This window comes from Onthophagus taurus, chromosome 3, assembly GCF_036711975.1.
Source record: "Onthophagus taurus isolate NC chromosome 3, IU_Otau_3.0, whole genome shotgun sequence".
NCBI lineage: Eukaryota > Metazoa > Arthropoda > Insecta > Coleoptera > Scarabaeidae > Onthophagus > Onthophagus taurus.
This window is the reverse complement of record NC_091968.1, coordinates 24,535,490-24,553,448: the sequence shown is the minus strand read 5'-3', so window position 1 is coordinate 24,553,448 and position 17,959 is coordinate 24,535,490. Positions and strand designations below refer to the sequence as shown.

At 31.3% G+C, this 17,959-nt stretch overlaps 1 protein-coding gene across 4 annotated transcripts in view; it reads right to left on the bottom strand.

Annotated features, from left to right (window-relative positions):
- Window positions 1–17,959, bottom strand: part of LOC111416995 (tyrosine-protein phosphatase non-receptor type 13-like) — a 48,773-nt gene that overhangs the window by 2,698 nt on the left and 28,116 nt on the right. For 2 of the 4 annotated variants that reach the window (XM_071195465.1, XM_071195467.1), the window contains exons 2-7: window positions 15,557–15,855; window positions 15,205–15,397; window positions 10,493–10,701; window positions 10,261–10,440; window positions 10,042–10,194; window positions 4,746–5,693 (exon numbers count right to left, since the gene is read on the bottom strand). In XM_071195465.1, coding sequence (XP_071051566.1) covers window positions 4,746–5,693; window positions 10,042–10,194; window positions 10,261–10,440; window positions 10,493–10,701; window positions 15,205–15,397; window positions 15,557–15,855 — 1,982 coding nt within the window. Of the gene's footprint in view, window positions 1–4,745; window positions 5,694–10,041; window positions 10,195–10,260; window positions 10,441–10,492; window positions 10,702–15,204; window positions 15,398–15,556; window positions 15,856–15,922; window positions 16,019–16,792; window positions 17,053–17,959 lie in introns of those variants that run through there. The other 2 variants (XM_071195466.1, XM_071195468.1) reach the window with 2 other exon arrangements.

Genomic DNA, 17,959 nt, shown 5'->3' with positions numbered 1-17,959 from the left:
TGATAAATTTTAGTATTGGCCAAAAGATGTAATAATGTAAATGGAATAGGTTTGGAAAGTTTCAAAGCGCTGCTTTGAATAACATCAGATATTTCAGAACCTATTGTAGGTATGACAATAGAATAAAGTCCAACCTCAACGTTGTCTAAATACTTAGAACTGATTCTGAACTTTCTGGAATCAGTTACCTAAATCTCTCAACATTTTCCTCAATGTTTTGCGGAGATAATAAGTAATAATATTCTGGTCTAGCCAACATCTTCATTTTGACTTAACATTATTTTGTGAAAAATATGATTTTTTTTGTTGGAAAAACTATCTTTTGTCTTCAGACGCACGACTAAACCCGATAGTTTCTCTAGTTCTAGTGTTAGTTCTAGTTTTGCACTGGTACTATCATTAAAACTAACACAAGACCTAGAACTAGAATCATTCGGGTTTAGCCGTCTTTTGAGACGTGCGGCTAAACCCGAATGTTTCTAGTTCTAGGGTTAGTTCTAGTTTTGCACTAGAACTGCTAAATGCATTTAGCGTTAGATTGAGCCGTGCGTCTCTTAAGATGACTAAACCTGAGTGTTTCTAGTTTTAAGTCTAACGTTAGTTCTAGTGACAGTGGTAGGTAGCTACACGGCTAAACCCGATACTTTGATACTTTTTACTACTAATTACGGTTGCCACCTCTCCGGTTTCAACTCCGGTTTTTAATGCAAATATCCAGGCTCAAAACTCTCCGGGTTGAATGTTGTATTTGAGATTAATGTAAAAAATACATAAAAACAGTAGTTTAGTTAGAATAAGTCAAAATAGATGGCGCGGAGTTTTTTTAAATTTGATTAAGTAGAGTATAGGTGACATGAAGTGCAACCTTAATTTTGATGAAATGTATAAAAAGTTGCATTGTCAAGGAAAAATACAGTGAAGTGGGCAAATAACTCCAAAGATAAGTTTTTTTCCTGTATTTATATCGGTAGTCTTAAATAATAGTAGTACTCTTTTTTTTTTAGTAAAATCTCATCACATCCTAAAAAAGTGAAATATTTTACAGATTTTAATGGTGTAATAAACCAGAGTACAAAGATTAGCTAGCACAAGCAGATACTTTTACTGTTAAACACGATGGAGAAAATAGCTGTGATTGATCTCATCTCCATAGCAACGCAGTGACATGTGTTATATGTCAAAAATAGTTTGAATAATTTGCGCCCGAAGATAAATTACGTCACTAATTAGATAAATTCGTAAATTTTTAAAAGCTCGATATCTGGAAAACGATTAAGTTTAGGTCTATGATGTGCTACATTAATTTTGATTAGAATTTCAAGATGCACTGAAATATGGAATAATATACAGGTGTTCCATTAAAGAAAACGTAACTTTCATTCGTCATAACTTTTTGACTGAGTCAGTATATTTAATTTGTCTTTGAATTGTTTCCATAGATATCAGCGACCCTGTATATCATGAATTATTCGTCGCAAAAACTTAAAAATTTGTACAACCCAACCTCAAACATTCCTCTATAACCTCAAAAAGTTTCATTGTTTAAATCAGTGGTTCCCAAACTTATTATGGCTACGCACCCCTTTTTGAGCCAAAACGTGATTGTAGACCCCCTAGTCAGTGCCGTGCTACTAAAACTGTTTTTACCGGAATGCAGTGGTCGTAAAAAGTGAGCTGGCTAGAAAATTGATGACCTGTCACTGACTTGTGACGTAAAATAAATAAATACAACAAATATTTTGATATTTAAAACAACATTAAAAAAAACATGTTCCTGTTTTAAAGAAAACATTTTTTAATGTGATGGCTGAGCCTGATGAGTTGTGATCAAATTGTTTATGTTTGGCTCTATATTTGTAAGCAATAACCGCAAGTCACCACGAGCACTAACATCAAGTCGGTTTCTTTTTTTCGTAATCAGGTTCATAACCGCACTAAATCTACGTTCCATTAACTATGAAGACGAAAAAGCTATTAAAAACTTTTCCGCAGTGTCCTATACTTCGGGATATAAAGTTGATATCTGTTTTTGTAACCAACATTTTTCATGTCCGTCAACAAACATTGGTTTTAATTCTTCGTTTGTACTTAGCTCGATAAGTTGCTAATGAATGAAACACAGAGCTAGTTGATTTGTATGTAAAAGGGTCCAACACCCAATCGGGAATAACCAAATGAAGAATGTCTTCAAATCTTTTTTTGAAATCTAAGTGAAGTGCTGACAATATACAAAGCAAATCAACATCACGATTTTGTAGCTAAAAAAGTTTTGGAAATTAAGAGAATTCTCCTCTTCCCAACTTTTCTTTATAGAGTTTTTTTACGAATGCAGATATTACACTTTTTGTTTTTATTAAATTCAACTGATCGCCTTGCAGCTTCAAATTGATTTCGTTAAATTTGGCAAACATATCATTTCTTGAATGAAATAAATTAAGTCGCAGATCATTGTCTTCAGTTTCAAAGAATTCTAAAACTTAATCAAAAAGTGAGTAAAATCTATTCAAACGTGCACTTCTAGACAACCAACGTACTTCTGTGTTAAGTAGCAAACGATTGTAACCTTCATCATTCTCCAGGCAAAGTTGAGCAAATAATCTCTCATTTAAGGCATTCTTTTTGATTTTATTAACTGCTGTAATCACATAATTCAGTGAGCGATGTAAGATTTTTTGCTACTAAATGTTGTCGATGAATGACACAATGTAAGTAATGTTAATACATTCGGTAATGCTTGTTTTAAATATGCCAGGAAACCTCGATGGCGTCCTACCATTGCCGGAGGACCATCAGTAGCAGCGCAGATGATATTACACAAAGGAATAGCTTTTGTTTCAAAAAATTTTTAATTCCTTAAATATAGTTTCATCTTTTGTATCAGTTTCCAAACATACGCTATAGTATCTTACAAATTTAGTTGTTAATACACTTCACAGACTTACATATACTACAACAACTGACTACTGTTCCTATTTTTTGCGGACCCCCCAACGCTACCTATGGACCCCCGAATTAATTTTATTTTGCTACGGACCACCTGAGAACTTACAGGGACCCCAAGGGGTCCGTAGGAACCACTTTGGGAACCACTGGTTTAAATCCTAACCGTTTTGGAAAAAATTATTTTTTTTCCTTAACCTCACTTCTAACAAACGTCAAACTAAATAGGCGATTTTTAAAATATTGTATTTAATGAATTGTTCACTATGAAAACTTAAATTTTGGTACAAATCAACCTTTAACGTTCCTTTATAACCTGAAAAAGTTTCTTTGCTTCAATCGTAAGCGTTTCGAAGAAAACAATTTTTATTTATCTTAACCTAACTTTCAATAAACGTCAAATTACCTGGGTAATTTTTAAACGATTATATATCATGAATTATTCGCCGTAAAAATTTAAAAATTTGTACAACCCAACCTCAAAAAATTTCATTGTTTAAACCCTAACCGTTTTGGAAAAAATTATTTTTTTTCCTTAACCTCACTTCTAACAAACGTCAAACTAAATAGGCGATTTTTAAAATATTGTATTTAATGAATTGTTCACTATGAAAACTTAAAATTTGGTACAAATCAACCTTTAACGTTCCTTTATAACCTCAAAAAGTTTCTTTGCTTCAATCGTAAGCGTTTCGAAGAAAAAATTTTTATTTATCTTAACCTAACTTTCAATAAACGTCAAATTACCTGGGTGATTTTTAAACGATTATATATCATGAATTATTCGCCGTAAAAATTTAAAAATTTGTACAACCCAACCTCAAACGTTCCTCTATAACCTCAAAAAATTTCATTGTTTAAACCAAGCTTTATAGAACATAAGGTTACCTCATTCCCTATGCCTCTGTAGTATCGATTATTACCCCGCAAATTGACGTCACTGGTTCGATACAGTCAGAATAAAAGATAGATACGTGCCAACGTGCCTATACTGTGGTACAGTCTATATAAAATATTTAAACCTCGCATCGTGTTGTCCTTGTTTATAGATATATCTATAAACAAGGGCGTTGTGTTGTTCATAGAACCAGCTACGTCAATGACCCACCTTGCCTCTCAGAGGAGGAGAATCGGTATTGGGTAACCTTATGTTCTATAGACCTTGGTTTAAACCCTAACCGTTTTGGAGAAAAATTTTTTTTTTCCTTAACCTCACTTCTAACGAACGTCAAACTAAATAGGCGATTTTTAAAATATTGTATTTAATGAAATTGTTCACTATGAAAACTTAAAATTGGGTACAAATCAACCTTTAACGTTCCTTTATAACCTCAAAAAGTTTCTTTGCTTCAATCGTAAGCGTTTCGAAGAAAACAATTATTATTTATCTTAACCTAACTTTCAATAAACGTCAAATTAGCACGGTGATTTTTAAACGATTATATATCATGAATTATTCGCCGTGAAAATTTAAAAATTTGTACAACCCAACCTCAAACGTTCCTCTATAACCTCAAAAAGTTTCATTGTTTAAATCCTAACCGTTACGGAGAAAATATTTTTTTAAAATGTTAAGTTGACTTTCAATAAGCGTCAAATTAGATTGATGATTTTAATTTAGACAGGTTAATTTTTTCAAAATAAAAATTAATTAATAAAAAAAATTAGGTTATGTTATGATTTCGCTGTCATTTTCGCGAGATTTTGGTGTCACTCAAAAGATGGCGTTGTTACAAAAACTAAAATCCCTAGATTATTGTAATCTAGGGACTTAAAAAAATACAATCTAAAAAAAATAATTTTACCTCATAATCATTCTCGCCTTTCCTATAACCTTCTTTTTTCAGCACTTTTTGTCGTTCTCTTTCTTCATCGGCCGTAAAAACAACACCTTTCCACTTCTTCATATTTGTATTACCATCATCGTTTCCTTTATTAACACATTTCCCTGCATTAATTCCCGTATTATTTTCAAAATTTTCAGTTCCACACGGCGGATGAGCGGATTGATAAGCCGGATTTTTGTAACTAAATCCTGGATTGTCGCTAGCTGGAATATGGGGCATTGAAGCGGGTTCCTGCGGGAAACTATCCCCGCATTCAACTTCCGTCGAAGTACCTTCTTCGCCGATATTATAATTCAAATTAGGTGCGTCTAAAATTTCCGCATCCAAATTATTCAATTCGTAAGCATTATGAGCTAATGAGAAATTAAATTTTGGTTTTCTAGAAGCGACGGGAGTTTGATTTGGGTTGTAGAGATCTAAAGAACTCGGTCTTGATGGTTGTTTATCGCTGTCATCGTCTTCGAGGAATAAGGAGTTAAAAGAATCTTCGTCTAAAGGTAACGAACATTTTTTTAGTAACCCCTCATGAAAAACTTCGTCGATTATTAAATGTCTTGAGGATGAATCGGAATTATTCGAAGCATCCGATGGGCAAGGTTCGCGTCTTCGTAAACGTTGTCTTGGTGATGTGCTTGGTGATAAAGATCTTCGATATTGTTGTTCTTGTTGGTTATTACCCGGGATTAGTTTCCTTACAGCGATGTCGTTTAACATATCAACGGCTTCTTGGCGGAGTTGGGTTTTTTTCGAAAATGATGTTCTTGGAGTAGTTTCGGTCGGGGATAAAGTTGCTACGGGAGTTTGAGCTAGATCTCGGTATAATCTTAATTTTACTAATTCACCGGATTGCCGAAGGAATTGCACCGCTTCTTCGTGAGTCATTGATGATATCTCTACTTCGTTTACCTATTTAAAAAGATTTTTTTTTGTGTAAGTTTTGTAAAGAAACGAGTAAAGAGAAACTTGATTAGTCATTTCCGATTTGAATTGGATACATCACTTGACTAAGCGACATTTTATCGTTTTTTGAGATTAATTATAAAAGTTTGAAATCTTTACGTGAATGAAGATTCATTTTTCCTTATTATCTTAAAAAAATCGTTTATTAATAAGTTTTTTTCTAAAAAATAAATTAAATCCTCAAAAATTTTAAACTGACAGATAAAAGTTAGGTTATGTTTTCGTTTCTTCTTCAATTTCGGGGAAAGATCACTTCTTAGAGTCCTTAATCACTGTAAATAAATGGTTTGCGAGTCCAAAAACGTATTTTGATGGGAATTTTGGCTCAATTAAACTTATTTTTTTGTAAAATTTAATAATTTTAGCAAGTAATGTAATCAAAGGATTTAAATGTCAAAACTGACTTAATATAGATGGTTGCCGCTAGATGGGGACAGCAATTATTTAGAAGAGAAGAAATCGAAGAAATTTTTCCCTCAATACGACTAAATCGGAATGATTCTAGTTCTAGGTCTTGTGTTAGTTCTAGTGCTAGTTTAGTACGTTCTAAAAAAAGAAGGATTTATAAAAAATTGTGTTAATACATAATATTATTAAAATAAAAAATAAATTTTAAACATAACCTGTCAAAGTAGTAAATTGACATATTATTGTGAAGTTGGTGATAATTGGTGACAGTTCATTTATGTCACATTGACGTTTAAACTTTCGTTATTTAAAAAAATAAAATCATTAACTTAAATGATATTATGGTATTTTGATTTTGGCTCAAATAAACTTATTTCTTCGCAAAATTTAATAATTGTAGCAAGAAATGTAATCGTAAGGTTGAAATGTCAAAACTGACTTAATATAGATAGTTGTCGCTAGATGGAGCGAGCAAATATTTAGAAGAAAAGCAATTTTCAAAAATTCATAAAGATTCATTTTATATTATTATCTTAAAAAAATCGTTTATTAATAAGTTTTTTTCTAAAAAATAAATTTTAAAGTGATAGATAAAAGTTAGGTTATGTTTTCGTCTCTTCTTCAATTTCGGGGAAAGATCACTTCTTAGAGTCAATGAAGTAAATGACTTGCCTGAATTCTCGTTTAAGCTCCACAGCCTTTTGGTAAAGACGTGTTTTTGAATTTTCTCCTACGGAATATTTAGTATACAAAGAAGAGCCATTAGAAATATCCTCGACTCTTCTTTCAGTTGTCAATGTCAACTGTAATTTTATGATTATATTCGTAATATTCATAAAAAATCCTTTAAAATGAGTCCAAACTCGACATGTTTAACTTTAATATTAATGGAGATACAATCACTTCCGGTTTGAAACGTCAACGTCAATTTTGACATATTTGTCATCTTCATTAAAAAACCTTTAAAATGAGTCCAAACATGACGCACTTATCTCAAATAACAAAAAAGTTAGAATAAAAAACATTAAATCCGAAGTTGGCAACAATGAACATAGCAAATATTAATACCAACCTTAATTTTTGATTTTTTTTTATTATATTTTTATTTTTGTGACAAATATTAAGACATTTTATAAAAATTAAGAATACGTCAAAATGACATTGACATTGCAAACCGGAAGTTGCTTATATCTCGAGTGATATTGGAATTAAACCTATCATGTTTGGGCTCATTTTAAAGGATTCTTCACGACGATTACAAATATGTCAAAATTGAGGTTGACATTCTTAACCGGAAGTTGACCATAACTTCAGTAATATTGAAGATAAACATGTCGTGTTTGTACTCGTTTTAAAGGATTTTTAATGAACATTACAAATATGTCTAAATTGAGGTTGACATTTTACACGGTTAAGAAAAAACTCCCAGGTGTCAATGTCAACTTTAATTTTATTATTATATTCGTAATATTTATAAAATAACCTTTAAAACGAATCCAAACATGACGCACTTATCTCAAAAAACAAAAAAGTTAGAATATAAAACATTAAACCCGAAGTTAGCAACAATGAAGATAGCAATTTAGTTTTTAAATATTAATACCAACCTTAATTTTTAATTTTTTTTTATTATATTTTTATTTTTGTGACAAATATTAAGACATTTTATATACATTGACATTTCAAACCGGAAGTTGCTTATATCTCGAGTAATATTGGAATTAAACGTATCATGTTTGGGCTCATTTTAAAGGATTCTTCACGACGATTACAAATATGTCAAAATTGAGGTTGACATTCTTAACCGGAAGTTGACCATAACCGCATTAATATTGAAGATAAACATGTCGTGTTTGTACTCATTTTAAAGGATTTTTAATGAAGATTACGAATATGATAAGGTTATTGGGTGTAGCGATCGGTATAAGAAAAAAAAAGAGAACTAAATTTTTCTTTGCTATATTTCGAAACTAATTGTTTAAGAACTGGTTTATTCGCCATGTTGAGTTATCGTAAGATTTTTACTTTGTAACGTCAGTTATTTTAGTTTGTATTTTAAATGTTCTAGTTTAAATTTATTATTTCGAGTCACCCTTTTTGGGTTTTAATGATGCTATGTTTTCTGGTGGACCGTTGAAATGTTCCGCAATCATGCCTCTTATCAACTAACCCGTAAGTTTCTTCCTTTTTATGTAAGCCATTGATAGTTTGAGTGTTAATTTTGGTACGTTTGTTCACAGTTTTTTGCCTGTAGAAGAAACAATTAGTTTCGAAATATAGTAAAGAAAAATCACAATAACTCGATTTCGTCAACTTTAATTTTGACGCATTTATCTCAAAAAACCAAAAAGTTCTAACTTTCAATTTTTAATTTTGACATATTTGTCAACTTCATAAAAAATCCTTTAAAATGAGTCCAAACTCGACATGTTTAACTTTAATATTAATGGAGATACAATCACTTCCGGTTTGAAACGTCAACGTCAATTTTGACATATTTGTCATCTTCATTAAAAAACCTTTAAAATGAGTCCAAACGTGACGCACTTATCTCAAAAAACAAAAAAATTAGAATAAAAAACATTAAACCCGAAGTTAGCAACAAATAAGATAGAAATTTAATTTTTAAATATTAATACCTACCTTAATTTTTAATTTTTTTTTATTATTTTTTTTGTGACAAATATTACACATTTTATAAAAATTAAGAATATGTCAAAATGACATTGACATTTCAAACCGGAAGTTGCTTATATCTCGAGTTATATTAGAATTAAACGTATCATGTTTGGGCTCATTTTAAAGGATTTTTCACGACGATTACAAATATGTCAAAATTGAGGTTGACATTCTTAACCGGAAGTTGACCATAACTTCATTAATATTAAATATGTCGTGTTTGTACTCGTTTTAAAGGTTTTTTAATGAAGATGACAAATATGTCAAAATTGAGGTTGACATTTTACACAGCTAAGAAAAAACTTTCAGGCGTTGAACTCAAGTTTAATTTTATTATTATATTCGTAATCTTAAAAAAATAACCTTTAAAATGAGTCCAAACATGACGCACTTATCTCAAAAAACAAAAAAGTGAGAATAAAAAACATTAAACCCGAAGTTAGCAACAATGAAGATAGCAATTTAATTTTTAAATATTAATACCAACCTTAATTTCAGAATTTTTTTTATTATATTTTTGTTTTTGTGACAAATATTAAGACATTTTATAAAAATTAAGAATACGTCAAATTGACATTGACATTTCAAACCGGAAGTTGCTTATATCTCGAGTGATATTGGAAATAAACGTATCATGTTTGGGCTCATTTTAAAGGATTTTTCACGACGATTACAAATATGTCAAAATTGAGGTTGACATTCTTAACCGGAAGTTGACCATAACTTCATTAATATTGAAGATAAATATGTCGTGTTTGTACTCATTTTAAAGGATTTTTAATGAAGATTACAAATATGTCAAATTTGAGGTTGATATTTTAAACCTGAAGTTAGTTATCATATAATAGATGTTTTATAACTGAACTTAATCTAGTGTTAGTCACTTTTCAGCACTTTCCTTTTATTTTTAACGTGTTTTTTTGGTCATTTCGCATTGCAATTTTACACGAAACATCATTTTGAGTCTAGTATTTGTGAAACGTCATATTTTTAGAGAGATGAAAACGAAAATCCCATTTTTCTCAACATTGTTTAATTGTCGCTTAGTCAAGTGATGCATAACGCGGTTCAATTGAAAACCCGAGTTGGAAATAAGTTCCAGAACTTGATACCTCCAAAGATTAACTTCCCAAGTTCCTCTTTCAAGTAAATTTTATTTTGCTCTAAACTCTAAGATTATCGAAAAGTTTTTTATCGAAATACTTACAGCAATTATTTTATCGCCGGCTCGAATTCTTCCATCAGTTAAAGCCGGTTCTCGAACTAAAGCTCTTATGTAATGCCCTAAAGCACTATCATCTTCTTTTCTTAACGTGAATCCTAAAGATCCTTGCATTTTTCGCATCGTTATTTCAAATTCCTACGAAAAAAATGATTTTTAATTTATTTTTAATTAATTTTTTATCAAATTTTTTAGATAACTAACCCCATGGCAATGCTCATCATCAGAACACGAAGCTAAATTTAAACTCGTCGGTGGTTCTCTTCTTGGAGGAGGTGGAGGAACTTCCGAAATTGGACTAACGCAACTTAAAACATCGGGAGGTGGCCGACACATTTTTAATTCGACTTGATTCGGAGCTGTCCTTAAAACTTCTAAAGCTTCCTAAAAACAAAAATTAATTAATTTTGTTTTAATTAATTTCGAATTTTCTTACATAATTAGTAAGTCCAGTAAGTGTAATTCCATTAACTTCTAAAATCAAATCACCAACGTTGAGCATTTCGCTTGAAGATGCTGGCTGATGAGGAAATAACCTCTTGACACGTATTAACCCCGGCCAAGAACCCCCGCTGTCCACGCCTCCGGTCACGCTCAACCCCAAACCTCGAGATCCTTTTGACAGCGACACCGTGAAAGTGCTTTCTGAAAACCGGAATAGAACGGGAGATGAAGGACGCAAAAAATAAAATTGGGATGGTGAGAGGCGATTAACCTAAATTTCTGTTTTTTGTTTGAGGGTGTGGAAACCCACATTTTAAATTGGCCCCAATTTCTTTCTGCGCGGAGCAGATGGCCAACCCTTTAATTAATATTTAGGAAAACGTTTTTGGTTTGATAAAATTATGTTTTTTTTTGCAACTAAATTAATTGCGTATTGTTAAATACCTAAATTGGTCAACAATGCAAGTGTTAATTATGGTTAATTAACAGATATTGTACCATTAACAGTTGTATAGCATTCTGTTTAGTTGGGTTCTCGTTTGCGGCTACTTCCTGAACGTTAATTGCAAATTCCTAACGTTGCAAGAACATTCTCTAAGCGGTGTCCTACTTAAAATACAATCGGTCAGTTCTCGTTTTAAAAACAATTTCAATGTATACAGGGTGTTTCGATGACTCGGGGTACAAATTTAACCACATATACTAGAGTGGAAATGATGGTTCATGTAAAAAAAATTAGTAAAGGTCCTCAAATTGCAAAGTTACGAAATTTTAACACATTTTTGTAAATTAATATCACGTAAAATCATTCTGCAATTTTTGAGTTGGCTCAGAACTTTTTTATTCAATCACAACACTACATTTATTTTGCAGTTTCTAATAGTAAGTTTAGTTTAGAAACTTTTATTACTCTTAGAGAATATTGATAAAAACCACCGTTTTCGTAGTAAATGGAAAAATGTTACGACTCCGAATTCAATAATGTGGTTAAATTTGTTCCCCGAGTCACCGAAACACCCTGTATACTATGTTGCATATTTTTATTGAACTAAAACTAGAACTAACATTCCAGATCTTTCTAGAACCTAGATCTAGAAACTTTCTAGGTCCAGGTCTAATTTTACACTAGCACTAGAACTAACACAAGACCTAGAACTAGAATCATTCGGGTTTAGCCGTCTTGAAAGACGTGCGGCTAAACCCGAATGTTTCTAGTTCTCGGTCTAGTGTTAGTTCTAGTGGCAGTGGTAGGTAGCGCTAGTTAGTATAAGATATTACCGTGTTGGATATTTTTTATGGAAGTAAAACTAGAACTAACACTAGCAGATTCCTCATCATGTTTAAAATGCAAATATATCCAAAAAAATGCTTCTGGCATTTCTTATTTCATTGCAAACCTACTTTTCCATGATTTTTAGCAAATTTTGTGATGAGCAAAATCTTTAAGCAAGTTAATTTGAACTGCAGCAAATTTCTCGCTATGTCTAACACAGCAAATGTTGCAAAAAATACTTCTGCCACTTCTCATTTCATTACAATACTAATTTTCCACGACTTTTTGCAAATTTCAGGTCCAGCAAAGTCATTGATGAGTTTAAATTGAGCTGCAGCAGATTCTTCATCATGTATAAAATGCAAATATTGCAAAAAAAATCCTTCTGGCATTTCCTATTTCATTGCAAACCTAGTTTTCCATGATTTTTAGCAAATTTTGGGTTGAGCAAAATCTTTAATCAATTTAATTTGAACTGCAGTAAACTTCTCACTATGTCTAAAGCAGCAAATGTTGCAAAAAATACTTCTGCCGTTTCTTATTTCATTACAATACTAATTTTCCACGAGTTTTTGCAAATTTCAGGTTCAGCAAAGTCATTGATCAGTTTAAATTGAGCTGCAGCAGATTCCTCATCATGTTTAAAATAGAAATATTGCAAAAAAATTCTTTTGGCATTTCTTATTTCATTGCAAACCTAGTCTTCCACGATTTTTAGCAAATTTTGGGTTGAGCAAAATCTTTAATCAACCTAATTCGAATTGCAGCAAACTTCTCAACATGTCTAAAGCAGCAGATGTTGCAAAACATACTTCTGCTATTTCTTATTTCATTACAATACTAATTTTTGCAAATTTCAGGTTCAACAAAATCATTGATCAGTTTAAATTGAAATGCAGTAGATTCCTCATCATGTTTAAAATACAAATATTGCAAGAAAAATCATTCTGGCAGTTCTTATTTCAATGCAAATCTAGTTTTCCATGATTTTTAGCAAATTTTGGGTTGAGCAAAATCTTTAATCAATTTAATTTAAACTGCAGCCAATTTCTCTCCATGTTTAAAGCAGCAAATGTTGCAAAAAATACTTCTGCCGCTTCTCATTTCATTACAATACTAATTTTCCACGAGTTTTTGCAAATTTCAGGATCAACATAATCATTGATCAGTTTAAATTGAGATGCAATAGATTTCTCATCATGTTTAAAATGCAAATATTGCAAGAAAAATCCTTCTGGCATTTCTTATTTCATTCCAAACCTAGTTTTCCATGATTTTTATCAAATTTTGGGTTGAGCAAAATCTTTAATCAATTTAATTTGAACTGCAGCAACCTTCTCACCATGTCTAAAGCAGCAAATGTTGCAAAAAATACTTCTGCCATTTCTTATTTCATTACAATACTAATTTTTGCAAATTTCAGTTTCAGCAAAATCATTGATCAAATGTTTAAATGTTTAAAATGCAAATATTGCAAGAAAAATCCTTCTGGCATTTCTTATTTCATTACAAACCTAGTTTTCCATGATTTTTAGCAAATTTTAGTTTGAGCAAAATCTTTAATCAATTTAATTTGAACTGCAGCAAACTTCTCACCATGTCTAATACAACAAATGTTGCAAAAAATATATCTGCCGTTTCTTATTTCATTACAATACTAATTTTCCACGAGTTTTTGCAAATTTTAGGTTCAGCAAAGTCATTGATCGGTTTAAATTGAGATGCAGTTGATTCCTCATTATGTTTAAAATACAAATATTGCAAGAAAAATCATTCTGGCAGTTCTTATTTCATTGCAAACCTAGTTTTCCACGATTTTTAGCAAATTTTGGGTTGAGCAAAATCTTTAATCAACTTAATTTAAATTGCAGCAAACTTCTCACCATGTCTAAAGCAGCAAATGTTGCAAAAAATACTTCTGCCGCTTCTCATTTCATTACAATACTAATTTTCCACGAGTTTTTGCAAATTTCGGGTTCAACAAAATCATTGATCAGTTTAAATTGAGCTGCATCGGATTCCTTTTCATGTTTTAAATGGAAATATTGCAAGAAAAATCCTTCAGGCATTTCTTATTTCATTACAAACCTAGTTTTCCATGATTTTTAGTAAATTTTGGGTTGAGCAAAATCTTTAAGCAAGTTAATTTGAACTGTAGCAAACTTCTCGCTATGTCTAAAGCAGCAAATGTTGCAAAAAATCCATCTGCCGTTTCTTATTTCATTAAAATACTAATTTTCCACGAATTTTTGCAAATTTCAGGTTCAGCAAAATCATCGATCAGTTTAAATTAAGTTGCAGCAGATTCCTCATCACGTTTAAAATGCAAATATTGCAAGAAAAATCCTTCTGGCATATCTTATTTCATTTTTAGCAAATTTTAGAATAAGATATTACTATGTTGTATATTTTTATTGCACAAAAACCAGAACTAACACTAAACCTAGGAGTATTCGTATTTAGCCGTGGGCCTAAAAATAATTTTGATGTTTTTTGAAAGAGTTTCGACGCACGGCTAACAAAAAACTTTCAGGTGTTAATGTCAACTTTAACTTTATCATTATATTCGTAATCTTTATAAAATAACCTTTAAAATGAGTCCAAACATGACGCATTTATCTCAAAAAAAAAAAGTTAGAATAAAAAACATTAAACCCGAAGTTAGCAACAATGAATATAGCAATTTAATTTTAAATATTAATACCAACCTACATTTTTGAATATTTTTATTATATTTTTGTATTTGTGACAAATTTTAAGACATTTCATAAAATTAAGAATATATCAAAATGACATTGACATTTCAAACCGGAAGTTGCTTATATCTCGAGTAATATTGGGATTAAACATATCATGTTTGGGCTCATTTTAAAGGATTTTTCACGGTGATTACAAATATGTCAAAATTGAGGTTGACATTTTAAACCTGAAGTTAGTTATCATATATATATATTCTTTCATGATGTACACTCCTCCGAATTAAAAAATAGAGTGTAATTTGTAGTTGCAATTAATTAATTTAAACTTAAATAAGGGACCATCTAAGTTGTGTAAGTACCAAATTATCGTTTTATTGATAAAACGGTAAACTGGAGATGTAAACAATTCTACAGGGAGATTGTGGTGGTGTGGGTGGAGGACGATATTGATTTTTGTTGCCGCCGGTTCTACTGTGAGTGTGTTCTGTAGTAGCACAACCTGTTCAAACTTTCCGTTATATATACAGGTGACCCAGAATTAATATTTATTTAGTTGCACACCCATTTAATGTTTTAGTTTTAATTTAAGAACCATATTTCAAAATCGTACAAAGTTCTAACTCTTATCCCCATAGGTACCATAACAAACCGCACACAGACGGCGTCCATTAGTTTTCAACCCTCGAGACCATTCTGGTTTGCAAATTTAGGTCACGAAACATTAATACAAACCTGGCGTTATAAAAGGATAACACGAGTGTAACTCCAAGTGATGGTGACACTGATTATCATGTTCCGGTAGAGGTGGTGGATATTCTTCTTCTGGGCTCCTTTCCGAGCCATAACCTTGATCGCACAGGGCTGTTTGGTTGTCCGAAAATTTCCAATGTAATGGGGCACCGTCTCCTAAAGGCGGTATTCTTTCCTAATTGATAAAAAAAATAACGTTTCGAAATCTATACTGTGACTAATACATTTGATATTTAAAGGTTTTAAGGTCGTGCTCTCAAGATCTTTATACGCTGATAAAACTATAATGTGCACAGTAAAAGGTAATTCTAAAGGAGTGGTTAAAAAAACTTACGTCTTCTAATTTTTCACAATCTCTTTGATTATTATTGATTCCCCCGTCGTCTAAATAACTAGGCAAGCTTCCGCAGATCTTCGCGTCACCATGCCTAGTACTACTTCCCTTTCCGTTGCAAATGCTACCGCTAGACTGGGTTCTTCTGCCGGACAGTCCTTTAGCGGAGTGCCTGCTCACGTTAGCCCCCATTTTGGGGGCATTGTTGTTGGCCTCTTTGGAGATCCGCTGAACTAAACGTAGCAGATCTCCATCTCCTTGTCCAGTACGAGATCTCGTGTGCTCCTTAATGACTCTGGCTGTAATTAAGTTTGATTTCATCATTCATTTATATGAATTGTTAAAAATTAATTAAATGTCAATTACCTAAATTAAAATGCTATGCAAAATCGACGAATGACAGGTTAAAACGTCAAATTTGACATTAACATCAATACTATCTTCAACATGACCACAAATAAGTACTTAACCATTAAAATGATACTTTTAATATCAATAACATTTGATAATTAACATTAAATTGCGATTTAAAACTATATTAACTCAAAAATTTGACACTATTATAGTTTGATTTACCAACCAGAGATGGCGCTGTTGATTTATTTTAAATAAATTTTAAAGATTTCACTATTAACTTAAAAAACTTTAATTGGCATGTAAACCCGCGATTCGACGATGATTTCCACCACGTCTTATTTATAATTAAAATAAAGTTGTCTCGTTAAAAGAGGACGTCTTCTTCAGTGTCGTTCTCGTTGAAACGATGTATTCCTCCTACGTTTTCAAATTCCGAACGTCCTCCACATCTCGAGAGGAAATCGTACAATGTAGTACGTGATTATAATACAAAGATTACTCAATTTCAGATAAGGAATTTTAAGAAATCAATCAAAATTGTTTCATTTTAAATCACAACTTAGAACTGTCATTTATCATTAATTTATTTGAGGTTAACTTTTAATGTGTCAATATTACCAACCTAATTTTTTTTTATTTTTATTTATATTAATATTTAATCAACCTCGTTTTTTATTAACACATCTCCTCGTGTACAAACAACAACCAATATCTAAAATAAACTATTCGCGTTATCTATCATAAAAGCTAGATTAACATACATTAATCATAATCTTGCAAACAATTTGAAAAGTAAAAGAAAAAATGAAAGTAAATCAAGAAAGTGAAACACAATTTCCAATAAACGAATAAATTAAAATTTATATATTATATACTCACGATAATCGTAATTATATCTATAAATAGCTTTCGTTAAACAAACATTAATGGAATCCTGTCGATTTAAACACACAAAACAAAGGATTTTATTCCTCATTTCGCGAAGAGCTCGAACTCAACTGAGTGTGTTTCAAAATACAGAGAAGCTTTTAGGTATATATTTATTTTTGTTTTTATGTAGAATAAAGAGAATGAATCACGTGGATTTCTCCGTTCCCGGTCAGCGTTCGAAATATACGGTTCCGGCGCCAGAAACGAACACTAAATAGAGAAACCTCACTGCAAGAATCAAGAATGACGAATTGGAATGTCTTGCAGTCTCGAGATAAGCCAAAGCACTCGAAAAATTTCGAGTGTCTTGAAAGTGTATATGCTTTGAGTCAATATTTCCACAAGATGATAATAAGGCGCACGTTAACTTAAATACTTACGTTATATTAAAGTTTTTTCGAGTACCTATTAAAAAACGTAATCGACGATGTTGATTTACGTCTCGGTTCATTACTCTGTAACTATTAAATAATAAATACCGATCGTTAAGAGGATTTATCGTTACGTAAAACTAAAATGATAAAGTGTAACGTTGCGAATTTATTTAGAAAGCGAAGAGATTGACATTTTGAGTTTCATTCAATTTCGTTAACGGTAAACTCATCAATTTTCAATTAATCTCTTCATAGTAATTCATTCAAATTTGAAATGTTAAATTTATTGACAACTGACCTAACTTTTCGATATTTATTAACGCCATCTATTGAAACAATCTAAATTTGATTGTAATTTAGATGAAATGTCAAATTTTTGAGTTATAAAACGAGTTTATTTGGTGATGTGGTAAATCGAAGAGGAAAAGTTGCTTTGGATTTTAAATTTGGGAAATTAAATGTTATTTCGAGTAAAAATTGATAAATAAAATTCTCGATGTTTACTAGCCCCATCTATTGAAACATTTTTTATTTAATTATAAGGAGATGAAATGTCAAATTATAGAGTTACCAAGTTGAAAGTGTTTTGCGTTGTGGTAAATCGAAAGAGCACAAAGAGTACTATGTGTGGGTAGAAGAAGTTACTTTTAATCTTACACTTGCGGAATTGAATGCTGTTTCGTGTCGATAAAGTAGAAAATTTAAGAAAAAGTAAATATCTTACTTGTTGCTTGTATTAACT